Source organism: Pocillopora verrucosa, chromosome 2 (assembly GCF_036669915.1).
Source record: "Pocillopora verrucosa isolate sample1 chromosome 2, ASM3666991v2, whole genome shotgun sequence".
Lineage (NCBI taxonomy): Eukaryota > Metazoa > Cnidaria > Anthozoa > Scleractinia > Pocilloporidae > Pocillopora > Pocillopora verrucosa.
This window is the reverse complement of record NC_089313.1, coordinates 3,555,188-3,576,052: the sequence shown is the minus strand read 5'-3', so window position 1 is coordinate 3,576,052 and position 20,865 is coordinate 3,555,188. Positions and strand designations below refer to the sequence as shown.

General features: G+C 38.0%; 2 protein-coding genes across 5 annotated transcripts; one reads left to right on the top strand and one right to left on the bottom strand.

Moving 5' to 3' along the window:
- The first annotated feature begins 1,810 nt into the window (after positions 1-1,810).
- Positions 1,811-15,482, top strand: LOC131773270 (protein ABHD15-like). 4 transcript variants are annotated; one of them, XM_059089259.2, is made up of 3 exons: positions 1,811-1,973; positions 4,553-4,734; positions 13,970-15,482. In XM_059089259.2, the coding sequence occupies exon 3, from the start codon at positions 14,149-14,151 to the stop codon at positions 15,334-15,336; it is 1,188 nt and encodes a 395-aa protein (XP_058945242.1). In that variant the 5' UTR covers positions 1,811-1,973; positions 4,553-4,734; positions 13,970-14,148; the 3' UTR covers positions 15,337-15,482. The 4 variants fall into 4 exon arrangements, with proteins under 4 accessions (XP_058945242.1, XP_058945244.1, XP_058945243.1 ...); XM_059089261.2 differs by lacking the exon at positions 4,553-4,734; XM_059089260.2 differs by lacking the exons at positions 1,811-1,973; positions 4,553-4,734 and adding an exon at positions 8,709-9,033.
- On the bottom strand, positions 15,481-20,859 carry LOC131773269 (monocarboxylate transporter 12). Its single transcript, XM_059089258.2, has 4 exons — positions 20,670-20,859; positions 18,355-18,923; positions 17,330-17,699; positions 15,481-16,790 (listed from the first exon to the last, which is right to left on the bottom strand). Exons 1-4 carry the CDS (start codon positions 20,839-20,841, stop codon positions 16,504-16,506), a joined length of 1,398 nt encoding a protein of 465 aa, XP_058945241.2. The 5' UTR covers positions 20,842-20,859; the 3' UTR covers positions 15,481-16,503.
- Positions 20,860-20,865: the final 6 nt, after the last annotated feature.

The window sequence follows — 20,865 nt, the reverse complement described above, 5'->3', positions numbered from 1 at the left end:
ATATGATATACCGTAATTATTCGCCTATAAGCCGATCTCGGCTATAAGCCGAGACCCTAAACTTTTTCATGTCAGCAGCTGTTGCATTGAAATAAAAAATAAACACAAAACATTCGGCTATAAGCCGAGACCTAATAATTGCAAAGTACTCCACGCGTGTCGTTAACTGAGATGAATTAACATAAACCGAAAACAAAAGGAGCTTCCCTCTCGGAAAACATGCAACCAAAAAGTAGGAGTCAAGGTAAGTCTTTCGTCTCTTTAAAACAATGAAAAGCTTCGATCAGCTGATATCTGTCAGATCGTGTTGCAATGTTTACACAAACCGTGGGAATGACCGCTTCTGATTGGCCAGTTTTTCATGTTGTCAAATTTCGAATCTTGTTAAGCACCCGTAGATTTTTTTTGGCGAAAATACTCGGCTATAAGCCGAACCCCCTACCTTGGCGAGAATTTACCTTTTCTCAGTTTAATTTGTTGGAAAAATCGCTCGGCTTATAGGCGAATAAATACGGTATTCATCGCACCGTATTACTATAGTACAAAACTTTTCGGAATTCCAATTCATCTCCTCTCAAGATTCGAATAATGCAGGCGGTAATGTTTACGCTCCCCTGCACAAAAAGTAATAATTTTCAATTCGGAATCGTGCACCAAGTATTTAACCAATCACTGGCACACAGAACCAACCTTTTTCGCGAATTGGCCACCCTCGTTTTAAAATCCCCGCGTTTTGCGATGGTAGCCGTTACTTGCTAACTTACTTACTTTTAATTCCCATGATTCATTTGTGTTGATAGTTCTTCGCTCTGACTGGCTGTTCTCACCCTAAAATTGGTTTCGTTGTGTTGAAAAAAAAAAAATAATAATAAATAAAAGCACATGTGCAGTCGTGGTCAATAAAGAAGTTCTCTTTTCGCGCAGGATAATAGAAGCGTGTTTGAAACACTAAAGTTTTTTCGATAAATGTAATTTCTCGTTCCAGACATGTGATTAACGATTAAACTTTGGAGATGTCTAAAGTTTTATAACACCTCTGCAGAGTATATTATTTAGTGGGGGAATGAGTAATTGAATGAAATGATGAGAAAAAAAGATTAAAAAAAAAACAGATATCTTTTAAAAATTGTGTTCTTGTCTCGACTTGTTGATGAATAGAAGGACAGATCGCTTCTTGATTAAAAAACCAAGATATCTTAATCTGAATAGAATCTACGTAATAAGGCATAATCTTATGAAATGTCTTTTGTATGAAGCCAATTAGACTGGATATTGACAAGAAAAACTTACGCTCATCACAATCAATCATCAGTAGACACCTGCACAAATTCATCAGTGGCAAAAATACGATTATCAGCGAATCATTTTTCAACTGCGCTATCAGTAATATCCTAAAAACATGGATGCAATATTAAAGAAATGTTTTGGGACTTTATATGCTCGAGGCTTTGAGTTTTAGTGTTCTGATTGTTCAGAAAACCATACTTTGACGAGACCTTGCTTTTGTGGGGAAACGTCTGAAGTTTTGCGTTAAAAAATGGTTATCTTGTTTGGCCAATATTTGCCCATTTTATTTTTACTACAAGTTCCGACAAATCCCCACGTCAGGCATTCAAATCAGTTCGGAATTTCTCGTTATCTTCGCTGTCAATTTACCCACTATGACGCAAAGTATTGGTCATAAACTTGGTTGATTTATCGCCACATGCAAGAAATGGTGATTATGCCAAATCCAGAATGTTTTAATCCACTTAAATATTCAAATTGGGACTCATTTTTTAAGACCACCGCAGACGTCATGTTTTTAAACACAATGTGTCAGTAAATGTTTGGCATAAAGTAAGAGTATACGGGGCGATATCCATGCCAAACGAAAAAAAAATATGCTGATTGCGTGGAATTAATTTTCCCCGTAAAAATTGGAAATTCAGCTGATCGCATTGCCATTGAATCGATCGCCGTTTTGACTATACGTAAGTACTCTATTCTTTAAATCCGTTTGCCAGCAGCTTAAATATGAAACATCAACTCCTCATGAGCGAATGATATTCTGGCCACGTAGCTACAAAAAATAAAGTTTTCGTTCGATTTCGTGCTTCTTTCATCAAAACAATAATTTCCCATTAGTTACGAAATACTAAAAGCTGTATATAGCAGTTGTTGTCCTCGATGTAAACTATAATTTCAATTCTAATCTTAAATCGACTCTGAGCACCCTGAGGAAAAATGAAAATAGTAATCAATAATGAACCCCCCGAGCAGATATTTCTATAATATTTGAATGCAATTGTACGGCGTTTATTTGTGGAAGGAGAAAAAGCTGTATTTAAGTGCGATACAACTGCGATCAAATTATGTGCCGTCTTTCGTGCGCTAGCTGTGAAGCATTAAAACAAGCAAAGCCAATATTGGGCAATTTTAAAGGATTTTGTAAGCAATTAGCAAATAGTCGTCTAACCCGATATTGGTCAGAAAGTTCTATTCTTTTTCAACATAATAGCGGCCAAAATATTGCGAGTCTTTGTGTCAATTATTTGAAGTTCAAAAGGTTAGTATTCTGACCAATCAGCTGTAGAAACGTCTTGACTAGCAGCCAGTCATAGCACACGTTAGGAAGACTGTAAAAGATTACCATTTGATAATTAGAGGGTCAATGACAGGACTATGTCGCGGTGACGAGGATTATCGCAAATCCTTTGCGTTTTTCACTCATAAAGAATAACTTGTACAACTCTTCGAAATCGCAGCTTCAGTAATTGGATGATGTATTATTTAATCATGCAACTAAAACATAAAAAAAAATTCTGGATTTCCAATTAGGTTAGTTTTCTCCCGTACATGGTGAGAGAGTTTTAAGTTCTAAAGAGGTAAAATACATGCATGTCTTCTTTACACTTGCACTTTTTTAAATACCGATCACTGTACCCTTGCTGAAGGTAGCAACTTTCTTTTTGACGTTTTGCCAGACTTTTTTCCTTTTTATTCATTTTGATTAACTAGATACTGCGAAATGAATGACTGTTAGACAAACATGAAATGTTTGCTCGGCAGAGTTCAAGTTTTGGTCCACCTCCAAAACATACCTTCAAATAGATAGATACTTGAGCATTTTTCAATCATAGGTCGAACGTAATCAAGGATCGCATTGGTTTTGCGACACCACGCTTTGTGATTGGTCTAGAACATTCACGCCGGTTGCTCTCAACCAATCAAACGCAAAACTTAAACAAATTGCGACTTTTTCACTCGCGTTTTCCTGCGCTTTAGACAGTTTGCTTTTTCTTACTTAATTTGCATTCTCATTGGCTCGTTGTGGTATATTCTTTTGCCCTGATTGGCTGTAGCTTCGGTTTTACGACACTCAATCGAAATGCGCTCTCTGCCGGGATCTTCCTTACTAGGAGGTCATTACACCATTCGTAATTTAGGATAGTAATATCAAAAAGATGTAACCGTTTCCAGACCAAAAAGGCTGCATATTCCTATGAACCTTATAGAAAAGAACTCAAAGGAGAAAACATAACAGATTGAGAAATGAAGTTTGTGGAATGGAATATGTGTCAAACTACATATAGAAAACTGAGGGACGAAGAGGTATTCTAGCCAGAATTTAGCCAGAAAAGAGTCGACGTATGGCGAATAAGGAAAAAAAAATCAGCAGGAAGGGGAACGGATAAACATCCTTGACCGCCTAAGGGCTTAATTTGGGAATTTTCGTCTCATACCAGTTAACTGATTATTTTCCTCTTAATTTAAGATTTATAGTAACTTTCAGACTTGTTCAAATTTTAAAGACTGCCTTTGTTCCTATATCTTACTCCTCTCGTCTCAAATTACTCTAGAAGTGAACTTTTCGGATCCGTTAAAATCTCTCAGATCTAGCATAAAATCCAAACTGGCTACGCAAATACCTGCCAAACAAGATATCTAGCCTTATCGCTAACGCCCACGTTTCGGTGAAATTGCTTTGATGCGAGCAGTCTTCCAAACCAAGTAGTCTACTTTTTTGATAACTTAATGGTCATAGAGTTATTCGCACTCAGCCCACGCATGAAAAATTATACGTTGACAATCAAAAATATTTCTGGGATCGTTTTAAACCAGTAAAACTGAATGTTTTTCGATATTTCACGCCTCCCTTAAACTCTTCTGGGAATTCGGGCAGCGTGAGAGGGTACGTTTGGTGATTAACGTAGGGGAAGTCTCGCAAAATGATTCAAATTAATCTCTGCATTTGACAAGTGTAGACATGTTAAGTACGGAAAAAAAGAAGAAAATTCCGTAATCCAACGAACATCTCGAAACAGGAAAGCAATTTACCCAGCTAAAAAAAAATTAAAACAGATAAAGAATTGTTTTATTTTATTTTCTCCTTTAGAATTTTAGGATGACGTTAATAATTAACGCTATCAAATATGTGTGGTTATTAAAACGATTCTGGTTTGGACACAATCATGAATCAATTCATACAAGTTCTATGGCCGAGTATAGGTTTCCTTAACCACAACATGGTATATTCAGAGCGCTCACAAACCAATTCCCCTCTTTGCAGCCGAAAGACCTTCACATTTTTGTTGACCAAATGATTGGAGTTTGACTCAGTGGACCTCGCAAAGCTGTCTTCGATCAACATGCTAATGTTACGACCAATGGGCCCTGCAATGAGCAATTACCCTGGCCTGTTCTACAGTTTGTTACCATGGCATATTTTGCGTGTTCCATTGCCCTAATACGGTAAAGTTACGTAACTGTGGAATAACAAATTCGATTAATCGTCCTCATTTCTGTTTATGGTAAACAAATTTCAAAATGTTTTTAAGATTTCGTGCTCAATTTTATCAATGAGTTTCCACCACTCTGACAATCAGGATTGTTTCTTTTCATCACTCGCTTCTTCAAAGTTAAGTCCAAAATGATCCCACAGAATTTTTTCAAATTTTCTTTACCTGAAATATAACATCTAAGTTATATTGTAGATGACGTTTTTGACATTCAGACGATTTAAGTCTGGTAAAAAGTGCCAGACTACTCTTCTCCTTGAGTTATTATTCTATTGAGCTCAAGGGTATAAAGTTGACAGCTGTTGCCTTCCATTTTGCTTCTCTACTTAAAATAGTGCCTGTAAAAAACCACGTGAAAATTGAACAAAAAAGAAAAGATATGATGTAATTATTGAAATTAATACTTGAGGGAAATTCGTTCGACTGTGAGGAGGGAAAATTGGTGTTTGAAAATAGTGAATACGACCTGTCGAGCCACCTTAAACAGGTGGAGTTCTGAGACTTGTAGGTGGATGTTTTTAGAGTCATTAAGATTCTGTTGTTTTCTGCGGTCGGGCCAGGATGTCGATATTGTCATTAGGCACACATTCACGTCAGTCGATATCAAGGTTTGGGTCACTAATGGATTTCAATTTAAATGTTTTTCATTTGGATGTATATCAACTTCGAAGAAGACAAAAAATGCCGTTTTTCGGCTTAACGGCTGTATTAGTCTTTCTGAATAACCGTTCAAGTAAGTTGCCATGGAATTGGATGACTTTAAGACTATGACAGGCATTTTGCAGAGTGATACTTTGACTGCGGGAAATGAAAAATAGCTCTTTCTATCTTAAAAAAACTTTGTAGTAAATCAACCCTTAAGTACAAGTATATTTTGACGAGTGTTGCTTTTTAGCTCCGCAATTAACTTGCGAGCAGCTCCATCACTAAGACAAGACCCCACGCTGATGTGAACAGGGTCAGGAACATACCGTTGTCCAGCGTTTCAGCTTTTATGAACGTTGAGGCAGTCAGACATCTTGCTCAGTTCAGGAGCTGTAAGAAATTACAAGTAACCACACAAGCCAGTAAGTCATGGTGTTTTGAAAACGGATAACTACTTTGGGAAAGCTCATTATCCGTTTTCGTTTGGTTTTGAAATAAGCTTCGTGCTCGAAATTTCTTTAGATTTCTGTCGTCTAATTTTATGTCTTTGTTCAAATTTCTTTCTACAGGTAAATTTTTTTATTTTAGAAAATTTTATATGACACTGCGTGTTTCTTCTATATTTTCCTTCAATATTTTGCGTGTGAAATTCGCGCACGCCTCGCAAAACCCGACCACTTGCGAATGCCCGTCGTTTTATCATTGTTTTGGTGAGAGAGAGCTTTCAGGAGACTCAAAATGGATTTTCTCTCTTAAAATAGATTCCATTTCACCGTTTGCAGTAATGGATCACAAATGACGTGAAAATGTGATAAAAAACAAAAAAGTGGCGCAAGAGGGGCCGCCAAGTGTGTCACTGATGTTCTCAGTTACCATATTTTGACGCCTTCCATGATCCGTTAGTGAACAGATGCACGGCATGGAACATGGAATCTATTTTACATTGTTTACGAATAGTGCATTGCCTTCTCCTCGAATTTGCATTCCAATACCAATTTAGCCTTCGGAATCACCTTGATTTATTCATGCTTTCAAGGTCAACTCGTATCATCTGAGTGGATAGACGCATGGTTATATCGTGGAGTTCTTTGTCTAATTTCACAACGCTAAACCCCGAACGATTCCCAAATTCCGATTGCTCCATCTGCTGGCCAAGGAGCTTAAGCAGCCCCAGCGACGGCAGCGAGAACGTGGCGAAATAAAAGATTTAATAAGCAGTACACTTCTTAGCCGTCCGTGACATGCAACAGCGCGATATATCACCAACGTCCGTGTTCTGAGTAAGTGGTCGAACCCCTATGGCGAGTTATTTTTACGTTTTTATTGGGAACTCAACACTTAGCCTACCAATGTTGGGCTACAGTTGAGGTCTGGTGCTGGTAGAGAAGGTAAACACAACCAGCCGATCACGAAATTCTTATTCCTTTCTCTTCCAAGATCATGTTTTATAAATAATTCTCCTTACTATCTGCCATACAATTCTTATGATATTAGTTTGGAGAATTTGGTATTGGATCAACTTATAATCCCCATAAAGATGTTTTTGTTTATTCTCATCACTTGTCTCTTTGATATTACACTGATATTTTAAGGAGAAATTAGTCACTCTTAGAAATTGAAGTATTAAGACTGTTTCTTCGCCCAGCGACGGAGTCGAAGTCGTAAGGGCCCTTCCGACGGAATGAAAATCGAAAATCAAAGTCGTAAGCCGAGCCTTGAGCTCGACAGAATCGGAGTCGGAAAAATTGAAAGGTTACAGATCCTTCCGATTCCGCTTGTGAATTCGATGCTTAGAACTTGAAAGCTAGTGAAAGCTAGATTGTTTGAGATGCCAGAAGAAGCGCATGAAACAATCAATCACAATGCCATTTCTCGGGCTCCTGACTTCAACAATCTTGTTTCCACCTGGACGCAGGTGATGGAGTTACAACTGAATGGTTTGGCTGTTACGCGATCCTATCGCCTTTACGATTTCTTCGTGGTAAAATGATTCAGAGGGTGACATGTTCGAATAGTAGCCGTTGACTTTGATTTTGGCCCCATTGCATGCTTGTGAAAAAAATTAATCGACTATTGAAACTTTACAGTACATCGCTTCACGGGTTTACTTGCGACCAACACAATGACTGGCTCTCAGTTGGCTTGCTAGCTCAGTTGGTAGCATAGAACACTACATCGGTAACACAGAGGTTATGGCTTAAATTCCGTACAGGCCTGAATTTTTTTTAGGCCTTATTTTCACTACTGCTTAAGTAGTGTTTTTTATCACAGCACACTTCAATCGAAATACTGTACTTCGGTATTTTTTTTCTATCGATCACTGAGATAAGCAATGCTTATGATGAATAAATGATAGAAAGTTTATAGAGGCATTCAAAATTCAGCCTTATAGCTGAATTAGTTAAAACTCATTCAAAAGTAAGACAATCTCGAATGTGATCCGCGAGAAACAAACAAAAAAAAAATAAAATCAGGTCCATAAAATTGTTGTAAAAAGCCCATCCTTGCGTCTGTTCGTTTTGCAAATTGAAACATGGCTTGTTTTCGACTAATTTCAGATTAAAACCAGTACATTTGTTTAACTCTGGTACAAACCTTTATAATTCATAATTAGGAATATCACTTATGCTACCATAACACATTTTGACCGTTTTAGCTTGTCTCTGATGAAAAGCTGCTCGATTACCTCGCGATAAGTGACATACGTGAACGGAAAGATTTTCTCAAGCGAATTGATACTCAGAGATGGAGAAAAGCCACACAATTGCTATCGTTTAGTTGAGGCTTTGCCTCGACCAATTAGCGACATGGTCGTTGAAAGTGTAGAACGAGTATTCCGAGATAGTTACAGGCTAAAAATTGGCGCTTAGGCTGATTCTGCTAATTCAGTTTACAGATGGTTAGAAAATTATATACAAAAAAGAGCGGAAATTATATTTAAAAAGACCTCGATAAGAGACTATCCGCTCCACAGAAGACTTGCTTTTATGAGAAAATTTGTTCCTTCTGTAACTTTCAGTGAAACATTGAAAAGCACCTGATCTGCATGCAAAGTGAAAAGATGTTTGCTAGTCCTGAAAAAGATAAAATATTATAAAGAGAGGACCATGTCAATAATGAATGTTGTCTGAAGAGTTACCGGTTTGTTTAAAAATTGCTCACGCCTAATTAATCGCCAGCCAAGAAAGCTTAAGGTACTTGTGCATAATACATCCATTTATTTTCAAATGGCGATCACCAAAGATGCGCAGACCGCGAGACGCGAAAACACGAGAAAGTCCATAAAAATAGATATTACTGCCGTGTCATTGGCTGAAGGCGGCTTTGTTGACAAATAGGGGCTCTTTTTCCGTTACTCCTATCAACTGATGCCGTCCTGTTGTCAGCTATTTGCATATTTGTATTATGTTGTTAGTGAAAGCTTTCAAGTAACTTGGAGAACCTGTGCATTGCTTGAAGGCCAAACAAACCTTCCCAAAACCCATTAAGAGATTTCAGCGCCGCGATTGTCTACATCTGCTACCAGATTCTGCTGATTTTACAACACGAAGATCAAATTTCGCCGAAAGAAGAAAAAAAATCGTTTTTCTTGTAGACCCTAAAGAAGGTAAGCAAAATTCATTTGCTTTACATCAGCCAACGAAAACAAAAATTTATTTGTTCTCTTCTTGAATTCCCAAGTGTACAAAAAACTTCGATATGAAAATAACGTCTGCTGTTTTATGGCAACAACAAATCCAAAATAATTTCCTACAAGGAATAATTTTTTAAGAAAAATGCAGGAGTGAGATAGGGTCGAAACGGGGAAACAATTAAGGTGTTTCTTGAAAGTAACACACGCAGATTCGTCACATAAACACAAACGATTTGAAACACAATTTTTTATTTCTGCAAGTGAAGTCGACGGTTGACTTCATTGTTACTATTTTTCATGCCACTTCTGGCATAAAATGGTCACAGTGTAAATTTGTATGTTTTCGCGTGGACTTCACAGCTCAATCGCTCGTTTGACCGACAAATGACGGCCGTGTTTTCAGTTAAAACTTGACTTCATGCGATTACGTACAACTTGGCTAATATACAGAATAATTCCTTAATTGCTTGGGTATGGAACACCGTGCTAAAACTTAGTCCAGATAATATAAAATATCTCCCGTGAGGAGATTCTAAAATGATGAATTCTCGACTTCTATTGGCGTCCGAAACGAGCGGTTAGTATAACAACAGCGAAAAGTACTGGAGCTCCCTCGGCGGGAAAGAAAATTGAGAAAAATTACAATATTCCTACTAAAACTAATAAACTATTTTGCATTTTTAATCTGTGGGCTTTACGAGGTAACAATGATTATTATCATAAAGAAGGTCTTCGATCAAACACAGCTTTGAAATAGTGCTTGTTTTCCAAGCGATAAACACTCTATTTAGCGAGATTTTTCGGCTCAAGTTGATCATCCAATGCACCATGAAACTCAAATTGAATATTCCAATTTTCCTTTCCCTGGTTTGTTGGGCTATTGAGCCGTGTGGGATAATTTCTCGTTGACAGGTGTACATACATTAAAATTACCTTCAAAATAAGACGCTTTTTTCGACTCAAAAAAACTAAAATCCAAGAGGGCGTTTGTCAAATAACCTGCGTGTAAGCAGAGAGAAGCATTCACGACATTTCGAATTACGAGATAAAGTCTGTGCGAGTGTTTTTGCTAGATCCGTCTCACACTCGCAGCGCGATTCCGAAAAAAATATCTCTATATACAGAAACTCTATCAGGCAGGTGATTTATCTCTTCGTATACACACCGACCTCATCGTTAAAAAAACTATTAGATGGAGTTTATCTTCATTTCTAACAAAGGGCTATTTATGACAAAGAAACACCAAACACAAAGGAAAATTGTTGTTTGAAAATTTACTACTTCAGAGGTTATCTATCTTTTTGCAACCTCGGTGTTTATGCAAAAGGAAAAAATTTACATTTGAAAACTGATGTTCCTTTTGGGTTTTGACATACTCAATCTTCTGTTTTAAGTTACTGTGTCACAAAGGGCGATGAAGGAAGGTTTGAAAAAGAAGGATTGGGAGATGCGTGGCGTTTCACGGTTTTCTTTTTGTGTCAGTAATCCATGAATCAAAATTGATTTCTGCTGTTCTTATGCAATTATTATAATCTGTAACATTGGAGACGGCTGGAGTAGAGATGAATTTTATTAATGTTTGTTTTTATTTCAGCATATTGTGTTCAGCAGATCATTATTCGAAGTGACTTATTAAGTCCTTGCCGAAATGAAAACAATTTTCTTTCGAATATTCTAGAAGCCTATATCTAACAACAACAAAAACATTTTACTTTCTTTTTTTACTGAATTGAGAAATATTCACGCAAATTTTGTGTTCCAAATAGATCCTGGCACAGGTAATCGTACGTTCCCACTCCCCTCCCCCCCCCCTCCCCTCTTTCCTCGAAAAGTTTGACGAACATGTTAGTCAAAGCAGTTCATTGTCTTAGGATATCAGCTGCAACAAATCGCATTATTGCATGCCGATGTTCTCAATTTTATTATAAACCAGTTCGTTTTACATGATTTGATATAAATTTGGGTAAGTGTTCCAAAGTTTTGAGGAAAAATGTTTCAACCACAAACGATTAAGATGACCGAAGCTCTTTACGAAAAAAACCCCAAGTTTTTCGTCGAATTTTAAGAAAAGTTTCAAAATTTGTTTCTGTTTTGTTTGGTTTAGATTCTTGATCATTTTAATTCTTTTTTGCCTATTCTTCACTTTGAGTAAAACCAAGAGAATATTGGTATTCTCTTGGTAAAACTGTCTTACGATATTCTATCACGAAAACCCGAAAAATCGAAAAACCGCAAAAATCGAAAAACCAAAATATGGTTGGGTAGAAAAAAAGTCAAGTCCTGAGAAGCAAAGTTGCTGAAACCTTATTAAGATCTAAGTTTCCAAAGCTTTTACGAATTGCCAGAGTGACGCAGGCACTATGACAGATTTTAATTAAAAAGCGTTGAAGTCTCGGTTGCGTGTTTCTTTGGCGCAATTACAGCGGCAGGATTCCTGTTCTCAAAGAAAAAAAGAAAAAAAAGAAAGGTTCAGTCGAGACGTCTCGCTCAGACCGTCCGCCACCCCTATTAAGATGCGTGGTATTATTTCGAGTTAACATGCAACTTTCGAGGGCTGTTGCCGATAAGATAAGATAAGCGAGTTATAAAGTTACTCTCACCTTTTTTTTCCTCGGCTGGAATTTAATGAATTACGTGATTGATCGATTGTATACTAAAAAAGACACTTCCTCTTTCGACCTGATAGTGATATTTTCAAATCGTTTTATCAATTAATCATGCAACTGTAAAAGTTAAAATTATTTTATCAGTCTAGCCGGCGTACGAATACATCTGCTCTCAAGACTTACGTATACAAAAAAATGCGTTTCATGATTAAAATGTTTAATTATACAATCGCTTTGTATCTCGAAAGGTTTTTCGCTGGAAAACAACATTTGGGACTGAAAGGAAACATTTACGAGTTGCGTATAGGATGGCTTTGACAGATTTTACAATTTTTAGAAAGGCTACACTTTAAAGAAATTTGGACGCGTTTCCCCTAAATCAACATAGATTTTGAAAATCATCGATTAGGCCCCACAGAAACTGACCAGCGGTCAATCAGCGAAATACATGCCAGTTTCTGTGAAAAATTTGCTCTCACACGTCGCTAACACATTTCGGCCGTCGAATGAATTACAAGAACAAGACAAGCAAAGAATTGGGGGAGTCATTTTACAGCAAAAGTTGACGGGAAAAAGCGGTGCTTTTATCTTTAAAAACAGAGACAATTATACAGATTTCCTTAGTTCCAAATTGCCACATTTTGAAAAGTATAGGAAAAAGCAATTAGTTTTGACATTTCTTTCAAAGCATTCTCTTTAACTCAAACTGAGTATTTTTATTTAAGGAAAAACAAACACCGAGCATTTTGGTACATTAACTGCGCAATGGGAAAATTTTTTCCCATACGAATTCCTGTTGGCGTTCACTTATACTATTCCAGTCAGATTTTCTGTGGCCATTGCTGTTTGCAGATTTTTTGAAGACTTTTAACCTTTCGTTGAACATAAACAGGAGAAAAGGGCAGCGTTGAACTAAGTGATATTTAATCTTGGTCTATGATGGAAGTTCTTTGCTTTCGTAATCAAAATAGCCTTCTTAATTGGAAATGACAAAGGTTATTTATATCAATTTCGGCATCGGAGCAAGAATAACAACAAACGAATTGTTATAGTAGAAAATATATTGAAGAACTCACGCAGTTATTTTGGAAATTACAACAAAAGTGCAATTCAGTCTTTGTGACAAAGAATTCAAATCTGAACGTTAAACCAGGCGAAATTTCTTAAATTTCTTAATTTCTTAAAGTTCTTCACGCAGCTCAAGATCACTCGCATAATTTCCTTGACAGCCATATTAATTGCGTCAACGAATATCCGGTCTTTGCCTTTTGAAATGATTTTTCTTTTACTGGGAAAATGTGATTGGGTAGAGCGTTAAACGTTCTGAAATGTTCTGTCTTGCAGAACAGTGGCAAATAAACAAGATGGAAAATACGAGTGCATTCTGTCTTCTAAAGCAAACACGTCTTGCAGGATCCTTCATATAATTACGTCACTTTTGTCTTTATTGAGTACATACCTTTGTTTTTGCATATTAAACATAATAATATCGGCAACACGAACGAAGCGCCGAATTCATTTGAACTGAAGACAGACCGCAGTGCGTGACTGAAATCCGCTCCTAGTTTTAATCAAAATTTCGCTCTACTCACGGCACGTTCCAGCTGAGGTATTTATATATAGTGGTGTTATCGCCTGGCCGCTTATGCTTGATGATACCAATTTTCTTTCAAAACACAACAACTGATGCAGTTTGACAAGCGGACGCTATAGCATAAAACTTCTGTCGATAATTCACTCCAGGCTTCGGCGACGGCTTTCTGTGCCTTCCTCGTCGAAGCAGAACTTTCATTTCAAATTTAATTTTCCTTTGGTTTTATGGACAGGAAATTTAAAGAAGTAATCCCTGAAGCTGTGCCGTCTTGTCAATTAAGTAATGCATCTATGTATTGAAGGCTATAAACAAAACTGGTCTGAAAAAAACCCGGCCAGCCTAGTTTCATCATACATGCAGAAGCAGGCAGTAGAAATCAGTTATTAGCATATTCTTTGAAAAACGCGACAAATTTTTATGGAGATTTTCCGACTCGATTTAATCTCAATTTTTGGTTTCAATATAAATTCGAAAGAAGATGATAGGGTCGCCCACAATGGTTCGCGCTAAGATCGGAAGGAAGAATGTCTCTAGGGCCGGTCGTATTGCGAGATAAATGCGATAACAAACTGTATTCGAACAAGATTGTGCAAGATATAAAGATTTATGTTTACATGCAAGCCGTTTTTTTAGCCTCTTATGATCAATAGACAACTTAGACACAACGTTGACTTGGGCTAACATCAGTTTGATTATTTTGTATTGACAGATTACACCCGCTAGAAATGTACACAATCCCAGATGTTTAGAAGTATCTGTATACTACTACACACAATATTAGGCTTGTCGTGAATTCTGGATAACAAGGCATCGAGCAACCCTCAACATTTCTGCAAACTGCAGACGTACAAGACAACGATCTCGTTGGCAGTATTCACATGCTTAAATATGTGCTTATCTGCCGTTTTACTGGTCTTCGTCGTCGTGATAACTATAATATGCATTCGATATTACCAAAACAAGCACGAATTTAAACCTTGTCTATATTACAAGAAGTCGCGAATAAGTGTGGTCATTAAGAAAGGATGCAAACGGTTGAATGAAGACTATAAGCCGACATTCTGGGCCAGAAATGGTCACCTTCAGACTTTACTCCCCTGGGTTTGGCCTTGTTGGCAGGAGGAACTTGAGTTTAGGCGTGAATATTTACAAATGGCTGACAAAGGAGTCATCGCGTTGGACTGGATGGAAGTAGATGAGACAGCAATGAAAAAAGTGAGTCCGGTGATGCTTCTTATTCCTGACCTGACCGGTGCGGCCGCCAATATGGCTGCGGTCTGCACCGAGGTTCTGGCGCGAAACTTTCGCCCGGTGGTCTTCAACAGACGGGGTCACTGTAGTACCGCATTATCGACATATCGCTTGCAAAGCTTTGGGGACGCACGTGATTTGGAAGAAGCTATTCAATTTATACATCATATGTATCCTTATTCGGAAATCTTTGCAATTGGTTTTTCTACAGGTTCAGGACTGCTTATGTCATACCTCGGAGAGGTGGGCAATGCATCGCAATTGAATGCTGCAGTTTGTATTTCACCTTGTTACGATGTCGAAGGGCTGTTTAAATCTAACAATGTTCCCGAGCCGTATAACTGGCTTTGGACGTTCAAACTCAAATGTGTTCTTCGCCAACATCCTTGCTTAGGAAATGTGATAAACTATAACCTTGCACTTCAGAGTTCAAGCATAAAAGAACTGGATGAGCGGGTGTATGTCAAATTAAACCAGTACAATTCCTTGGCCGAGTATTGGAAATATAACGACCCTATGCGTAGTATCACCAACATTCACATACCAGTACTCTGCATTAGTGCTCTCGATGATCCAATTTGTACAAAAGATACAATTCCGTTTAGCCTTTTCAAGACTTCTTCTAATTTATTTCTGGTGACTACTGAGAAAGGAGGCCATTGTGGATTCCTAGAGAATGGTCTACCTACTTCATGGGCAAATAAACTCGCTTGTGATTATCTCGAGACGGTGTATCATCAAGGGATACCGAAACAGCCGGAAGAGAATCATATTCATTTCTTTCCAGAATTCAATGGTACAAGAAACAGAAGTTATACAACGTAAGAGGCAAAAACGAAATTTGCACTGTTATTTGACTTGTCTATATAGCAAAGAGTTTTTCAGAAATTCTAGGACATTTTTGTTACATACCAAGGTGCAATTAATTTAAGTGCGTCGCGTCTAAATAAACAAAACGATGTTAAAATTTGTGTTTTGTCTGGCCCCTTTTATTCCAATCGGAAATGGCCCACCAAAATTATTTGCCTAACACGCCTGGCAAACATCGCAACTGAGGTCTTGCAAGTATGGAACGATGGCGACAATCTAGCCTTGTATTAAATAAAGATTCCCAATTGCAGAACGTGCCATTGTATAACTTATAAACTAAAACATAATGTCCTTTCGGTTGAGCAGAAGGACTCTTCTGAGTGGGGCTAAAGCATACTTAAGTCGGATTATCAAAAATAATCAGGCATTTACATATTTATGAGACCTTTCATTTAACTCAAAATAAGCAATTTGAGAGTCCACAAATAATTCCCAAGTATAAATCAAACTTTCTTCACAATTTCTCTCGATTGCTACTTCTCAAAGAAATTGTTGTTCGGCATGTTAGTCGGCTTAAAGTATTTTTTTGCCCATAAAACAAACCTTCCAACCATTTATGAGTTTGTTTACTTTGGAGAAGAGCAATTCAAAACCACTTTCAGCGGAAAAGGCTGATCTCAAAGAGACTTAAAAAGAGGACGGATTAATCTCTTTGCTCGTGAACAAAGCAGTTATAGCTTTGTCAGTCATTAGAGGGACAGAGTACTACGTGGTGTTAAACTTACAGTGAAGCATTCTTTACGGAATTCGAACCTATTCAAATTAAACGTTTGTTTACCGCGGATGGATTACTCTTTAGCTTGTGGTCGGCGCGGCACACAAAACCGCAGAGTTCATCTTTTGTTCACTCTAATCTGACCTAATCACCAGCTCTTTACCTTTGATCATTTAAATAGCACTTATTAAAATCGCGTATATCAATGGGAGAGATGTAAAAAACGCCGTTTCTTGGGCCTTTCGCCCCTTTTAACGTTTTCAGCCTCATGTAATAAATATCGATTTTCGTTCGAGCGGTGCTGTTAGGTATTCCACTCTTCATACGAATCAGTGCACGATGTGTAAATTCTAATTCACTTTGTGAAACACATGAACACAACAAAAGAGTGCAAATAAGATTCCTCCCTAAAACATCGGACTATTCATGGCTGTAGCAAAGGAGGAAGACCTTAGACGATCTCTACCAATCGTAGATATTGAATCCTGAGACCAACTCTTAGACTTCAGTTCGGTGTCGTCCACACCCTCTAATTGGCCTGGGTGCACTGTCTCTTCAACGTCATCAACAAAGTTTTTCTTTTGTTCTTGTTTAACACAAATGAGAAGAAATGGGATGAGACTGGCAACAATCGCCACTCCACCAGCCATAAGAAACGCAGCAAAGTAGTTACCAAACTTATCTGCCATAAACCCTGGAATATTGATAATAAAACAAAGATACTTAAATTTGGCGACAGTACGTGCATAACTGAACATAGATAGGCTAATCTGTTTGAATTTCCGAAAACTACATCTAACAGGAGCCGCACCATAACATGTATTCAGGAAAACCACCTTCGGGGCTTCGAGAATCGGGAATCGGAATGGCAGTGGGGACAGGAGGGGGAAGGGGGAGGGAGAGGGGGAGAGAAGCTTATTTCGAGGAGAAATTTCGTTGATATTACAGTGATACCACGACAAAAGTCGACGTAAAAAAGCAGACAAGAAATTACAGATATCATTTCATAGGTTCGAGATGATGTGATCTAACTGTTTTTTGTATCACTAGTGAATGAATAAACGCAATTATGAAAAAATTAAGGGATGAAAAATTGATGGAAAGCTCTTTCAATAAAGTATAACTCAAGTAAAACTGTAACGGTCCTAAATTCTCCAAATGAATAAGCCAAAGTTATCACATCGAAGCACTTTAAGCTATGTCTCTAATCTGCCTTAAGATATCCTTGTATACCTGATAGGGGTGGACTACCCAAAGCAAATACACCCGCAGCCATTAATAAAAACCCAAACGTTGAGACCCTTTTCGATTCGTCAACGGATTCCATACATTCGATTATGATGGTTGTTATCATAATTCCATCTGCGACACTGAATATAATGACGAAAGCAACCAGTCCAGCATAAGTAGTTGCCAAGGGAAGTAGCATTGTGGACACCCCGATCACAAATGACACAGCTTGATGGAGAAATCGGGCCTTTAGGAATCTCAGATTGCACAAAAATCCTCCCCCAAGACGTCCGATGGTGGCGAAAATGCCCATAAATAGATACAGAAGGGAGCTTTTGTCAGCTGGAATACCGAGATCATCACAATACTTTATCTGAAAAAAAGAATTCACATTTGTTAGGTTTGAATGTACTCTGCAAAACTGTTGCTTAGTGGTGCGGCTGTTTTTTTTCTTACTATGTTTTACTTAGTTAACTGTATTTTTCAAACTTAGTATGACGTCAGAGTATCTTTTGAGGAAGGATTCCGCAGAAATTCACTTGGGCAGAGATCTTCTTAAGAAGCGGCGAGTTTGCAATGGAACTACTGCTAAGAAAGTTTTCAATAAAATACAACACATTATGGCGGACGAAAAAGTGCTCTTGCTTTTTCAGGGCGGGAAACCCCTTGTGGCCGCACAACGGTAAACAGTTGGAAGTATCAATTTAATGGCCTCGTGCACTGAACGAGAAGAATGAATAGACAACGCTTAATACACCAAAATAGCCACCGTTTCCTTCCTTAACCAATATGGCGTTCGTTATGGCATGTTAAAACCCTATAGAGTACGAGATGCTCAAGAACAAAGGCTGACTCGATGCAACCTCGAATATCTCTAACGACAGCTCTGGCAATTTTCCCAAGGTTTCGCACTGTCTTACAGATAAAGATGAAGAAAAGCTGATAAAATACAAAAAAATATTTCATATTCCGCAGGATTGGCCTGGCACACCAAATTTCAATTGAGAAAATTTTCACCTGATACTTACTATGTGTACGTATGGCACCAGACGAGTGTATACGGTAAGTCCATTTCTTAGCACAATTGTGATGATGACAGGATCCCTTAACAACCAAAGGTTAAATCCAAATTTCTTTCCACGAGCCTCGTCTTCTTCTCCCAACACTGAAGATGTACTTTTGCGATGAAGAATGACTCCAGTAAGTGACGCAACAGCTAAAATCCCAGCAAACAAACGGAAAGAGTTCTTCCAACCAAAAACATCAACTAAGGCTTGTAGAGTAGGTCCAAGAATCATTGTCCCCATTCCTTGCCCAGCGGTGACAATTCCAAGAGCAAACGACCGTTTTTTAAGGAAGTACTGATACACAATGATTGGCGAAACAACGTAGATAGCCGATACCCCTGCACCAAAAGGCAAACTAAAGGTAATGTAGAGAATGGTGATGTTTGGAGCAAATGAACCCAGTGCAAGGCCTACGGCACACGACAAGCAACCCAAAATGGTTGTGACACGAATACCAAATCTGTTCAGGATTGTACTCGAAACAGGACCAAGGAAACAAATGCCGCCTAATATTATAGATGAAACCCATGCTGCAGAAAGAAATAAAGTTAAATTAGTCGTCAAGTTATTACTGGACATAATGGGATACAATTTTCACATTGAGGCAATTGTTTCGGTTAAGACACGTTCAAATTCAGTGAAAACTTGATTCCCAAAAATGTGGATGCAAACAAACCATTTCCAAGATATCCAACGCCTCCGTTTAAAAAACGGTGGTACGTGCGAAAGCTTTGATGTGAAAGTGACTTTTCAACTTTACGGGAATTAGACTGTTTTTCCAAGTGAAGGGTTTTGCACTCGGCCTCTTTGGAAAGTCAAAAATGGCCTATTCCACTAGTAGGCTCTAGAACCATGACACGCACTCGTGTAAGGCCTGGCACAGAAAAAAAAAAAAAAAAAGAGCACGGGGGAAGTTGTTAAACAAAGTGTGGTGCTTTGTGAGTGGGGGTACTAGAAGATGAGTTGGTTTTTCAGCTGAGTTGACATTGTAAATTGGCCAGCGTAAACAGTTTCTAAAGCTGACTTTTCGAGGGTCAGTCATTCGTCAGAGCGAGTGACGAAGGGTTAACGTTCGAAACGCCAGCCTATGCTTGTCCAAAAGGGACATCATATCAAAGTTTATATATCTAGATCAAGTTTAAAATATAAGGTGGCCCACAACTGTCGCGGCAAAAGAAATAACCTAAAGCGCCACGCTCTCTTTTAGGCCGTGAGGACATTGTTATTACTTTTGCAGCGAGATTTTTTCTTTTGCCGTGAGTCTTTTCTTTCTGTTGTGAGGTTCTTTCTTTTGCCGTGAGGTTTTTTTCTTTTGCTGAGAGGTTTTTTCTTTTGCCGTGAGTCTGTTTCTTTTGCCGCGAGGTTATTTTTTTTGTCGCGAGGTTATTTATTTTGCCGTGACAGTTGTGGGCCACCGTAAATATATCAATGTCAAGATTTATATATCTACGTCAAGATATTACCATCAAGATTAGTTTCTACATGTTAAAATTTGCATTCGTATATATATATATATTTGTTACACAATATCGACGCCAAATAAAACGATCCTTTCAGTGCTTCACCATCACACAACACTTTGACACGAGCAGCGTTGTCTGTACTCTTATCGACAACGGCAAATTTGCCAATCAGATTGCGACATTACTGCCAATTAAGATAAAAATATAAATCTTGGCATTGATATATTAAACTTAATCTAGATACATAAATCCTAAAAATTTTTTCCTTTTGCTCAATTCAAAACACTTAGAATTGTTATGATTTATCATCGACGAGTTTAGTGTTAAATCAAATGGACTTTAGTACGAGAATACTGAATATTTTAATACTAGTGAGCGGACATTTCCGGTTTTAAATTTGACTTTTGCATGCTTTGCAAAATAATCGATGCATCGTCATGACGCATGGATTATTTTGCTATTATTCCTTATTATGATTATTCCTACAGCTTCAGATTGATCTTTGACGCCCTTAATTTGTTTCAAAGCAGGAAGGCACTGTATAAAATCCCTATACGCGTAGTAGTTAATTCTCGTCATTAGTCCTGGCATCCTGCCTCTAGCTGAACATGAATCAACAACTCACGATTGACAATTTCGAATGTAATGCATCACTGCTTTCTAATTCGTGACACAAGCGCTATCGACTGAGATAATAATCATAACAAAAGGTATATACCAGGATATCCTGAGGCACATCAAAATTCCCAGCTGATACAATACCAGTTGGGTTGTAAAATTCACGACTAGTTCAATAGATGATAACAAACTCACCAGTTTTCTCACGGTTTTCGTCGAAGTAATTCATGAAAACTGGAAAGAGAACGCCAAGAGCAAAGCTAAATCCAACTGAAAGGATCATGCATATCGCCGTAAAGAAACAAATAAACCACGACCAGATACTATCCTGCTTGTACGAAGATAACTTTTCCCAGCACAGTTCCATGATAACCGTTTCGATATGTTTCGG

Coding starts and splice junctions, on each gene's coding strand:
- LOC131773270 (XM_059089261.2), top strand. CDS start 14,149: ATGTGCTTATCTGCCGTTTTACTGGTCTTCGTCGTCGTGATAACTATA.
- LOC131773269 (XM_059089258.2), bottom strand. CDS start 20,841: ATGGAACTGTGCTGGGAAAAGTTATCTTCGTACAAGCAGGATAGTATC. Junction 18,924..20,669: donor CGAAAACCGTGAGAAAACTG/GTGAGTTTGTTA, acceptor TTCTTTCTGCAG/CATGGGTTTCATCTATAATA. Junction 16,791..17,329: donor GGGTAGTCCACCCCTATCAG/GTATACAAGGAT, acceptor TCAATATTCCAG/GGTTTATGGCAGATAAGTTT.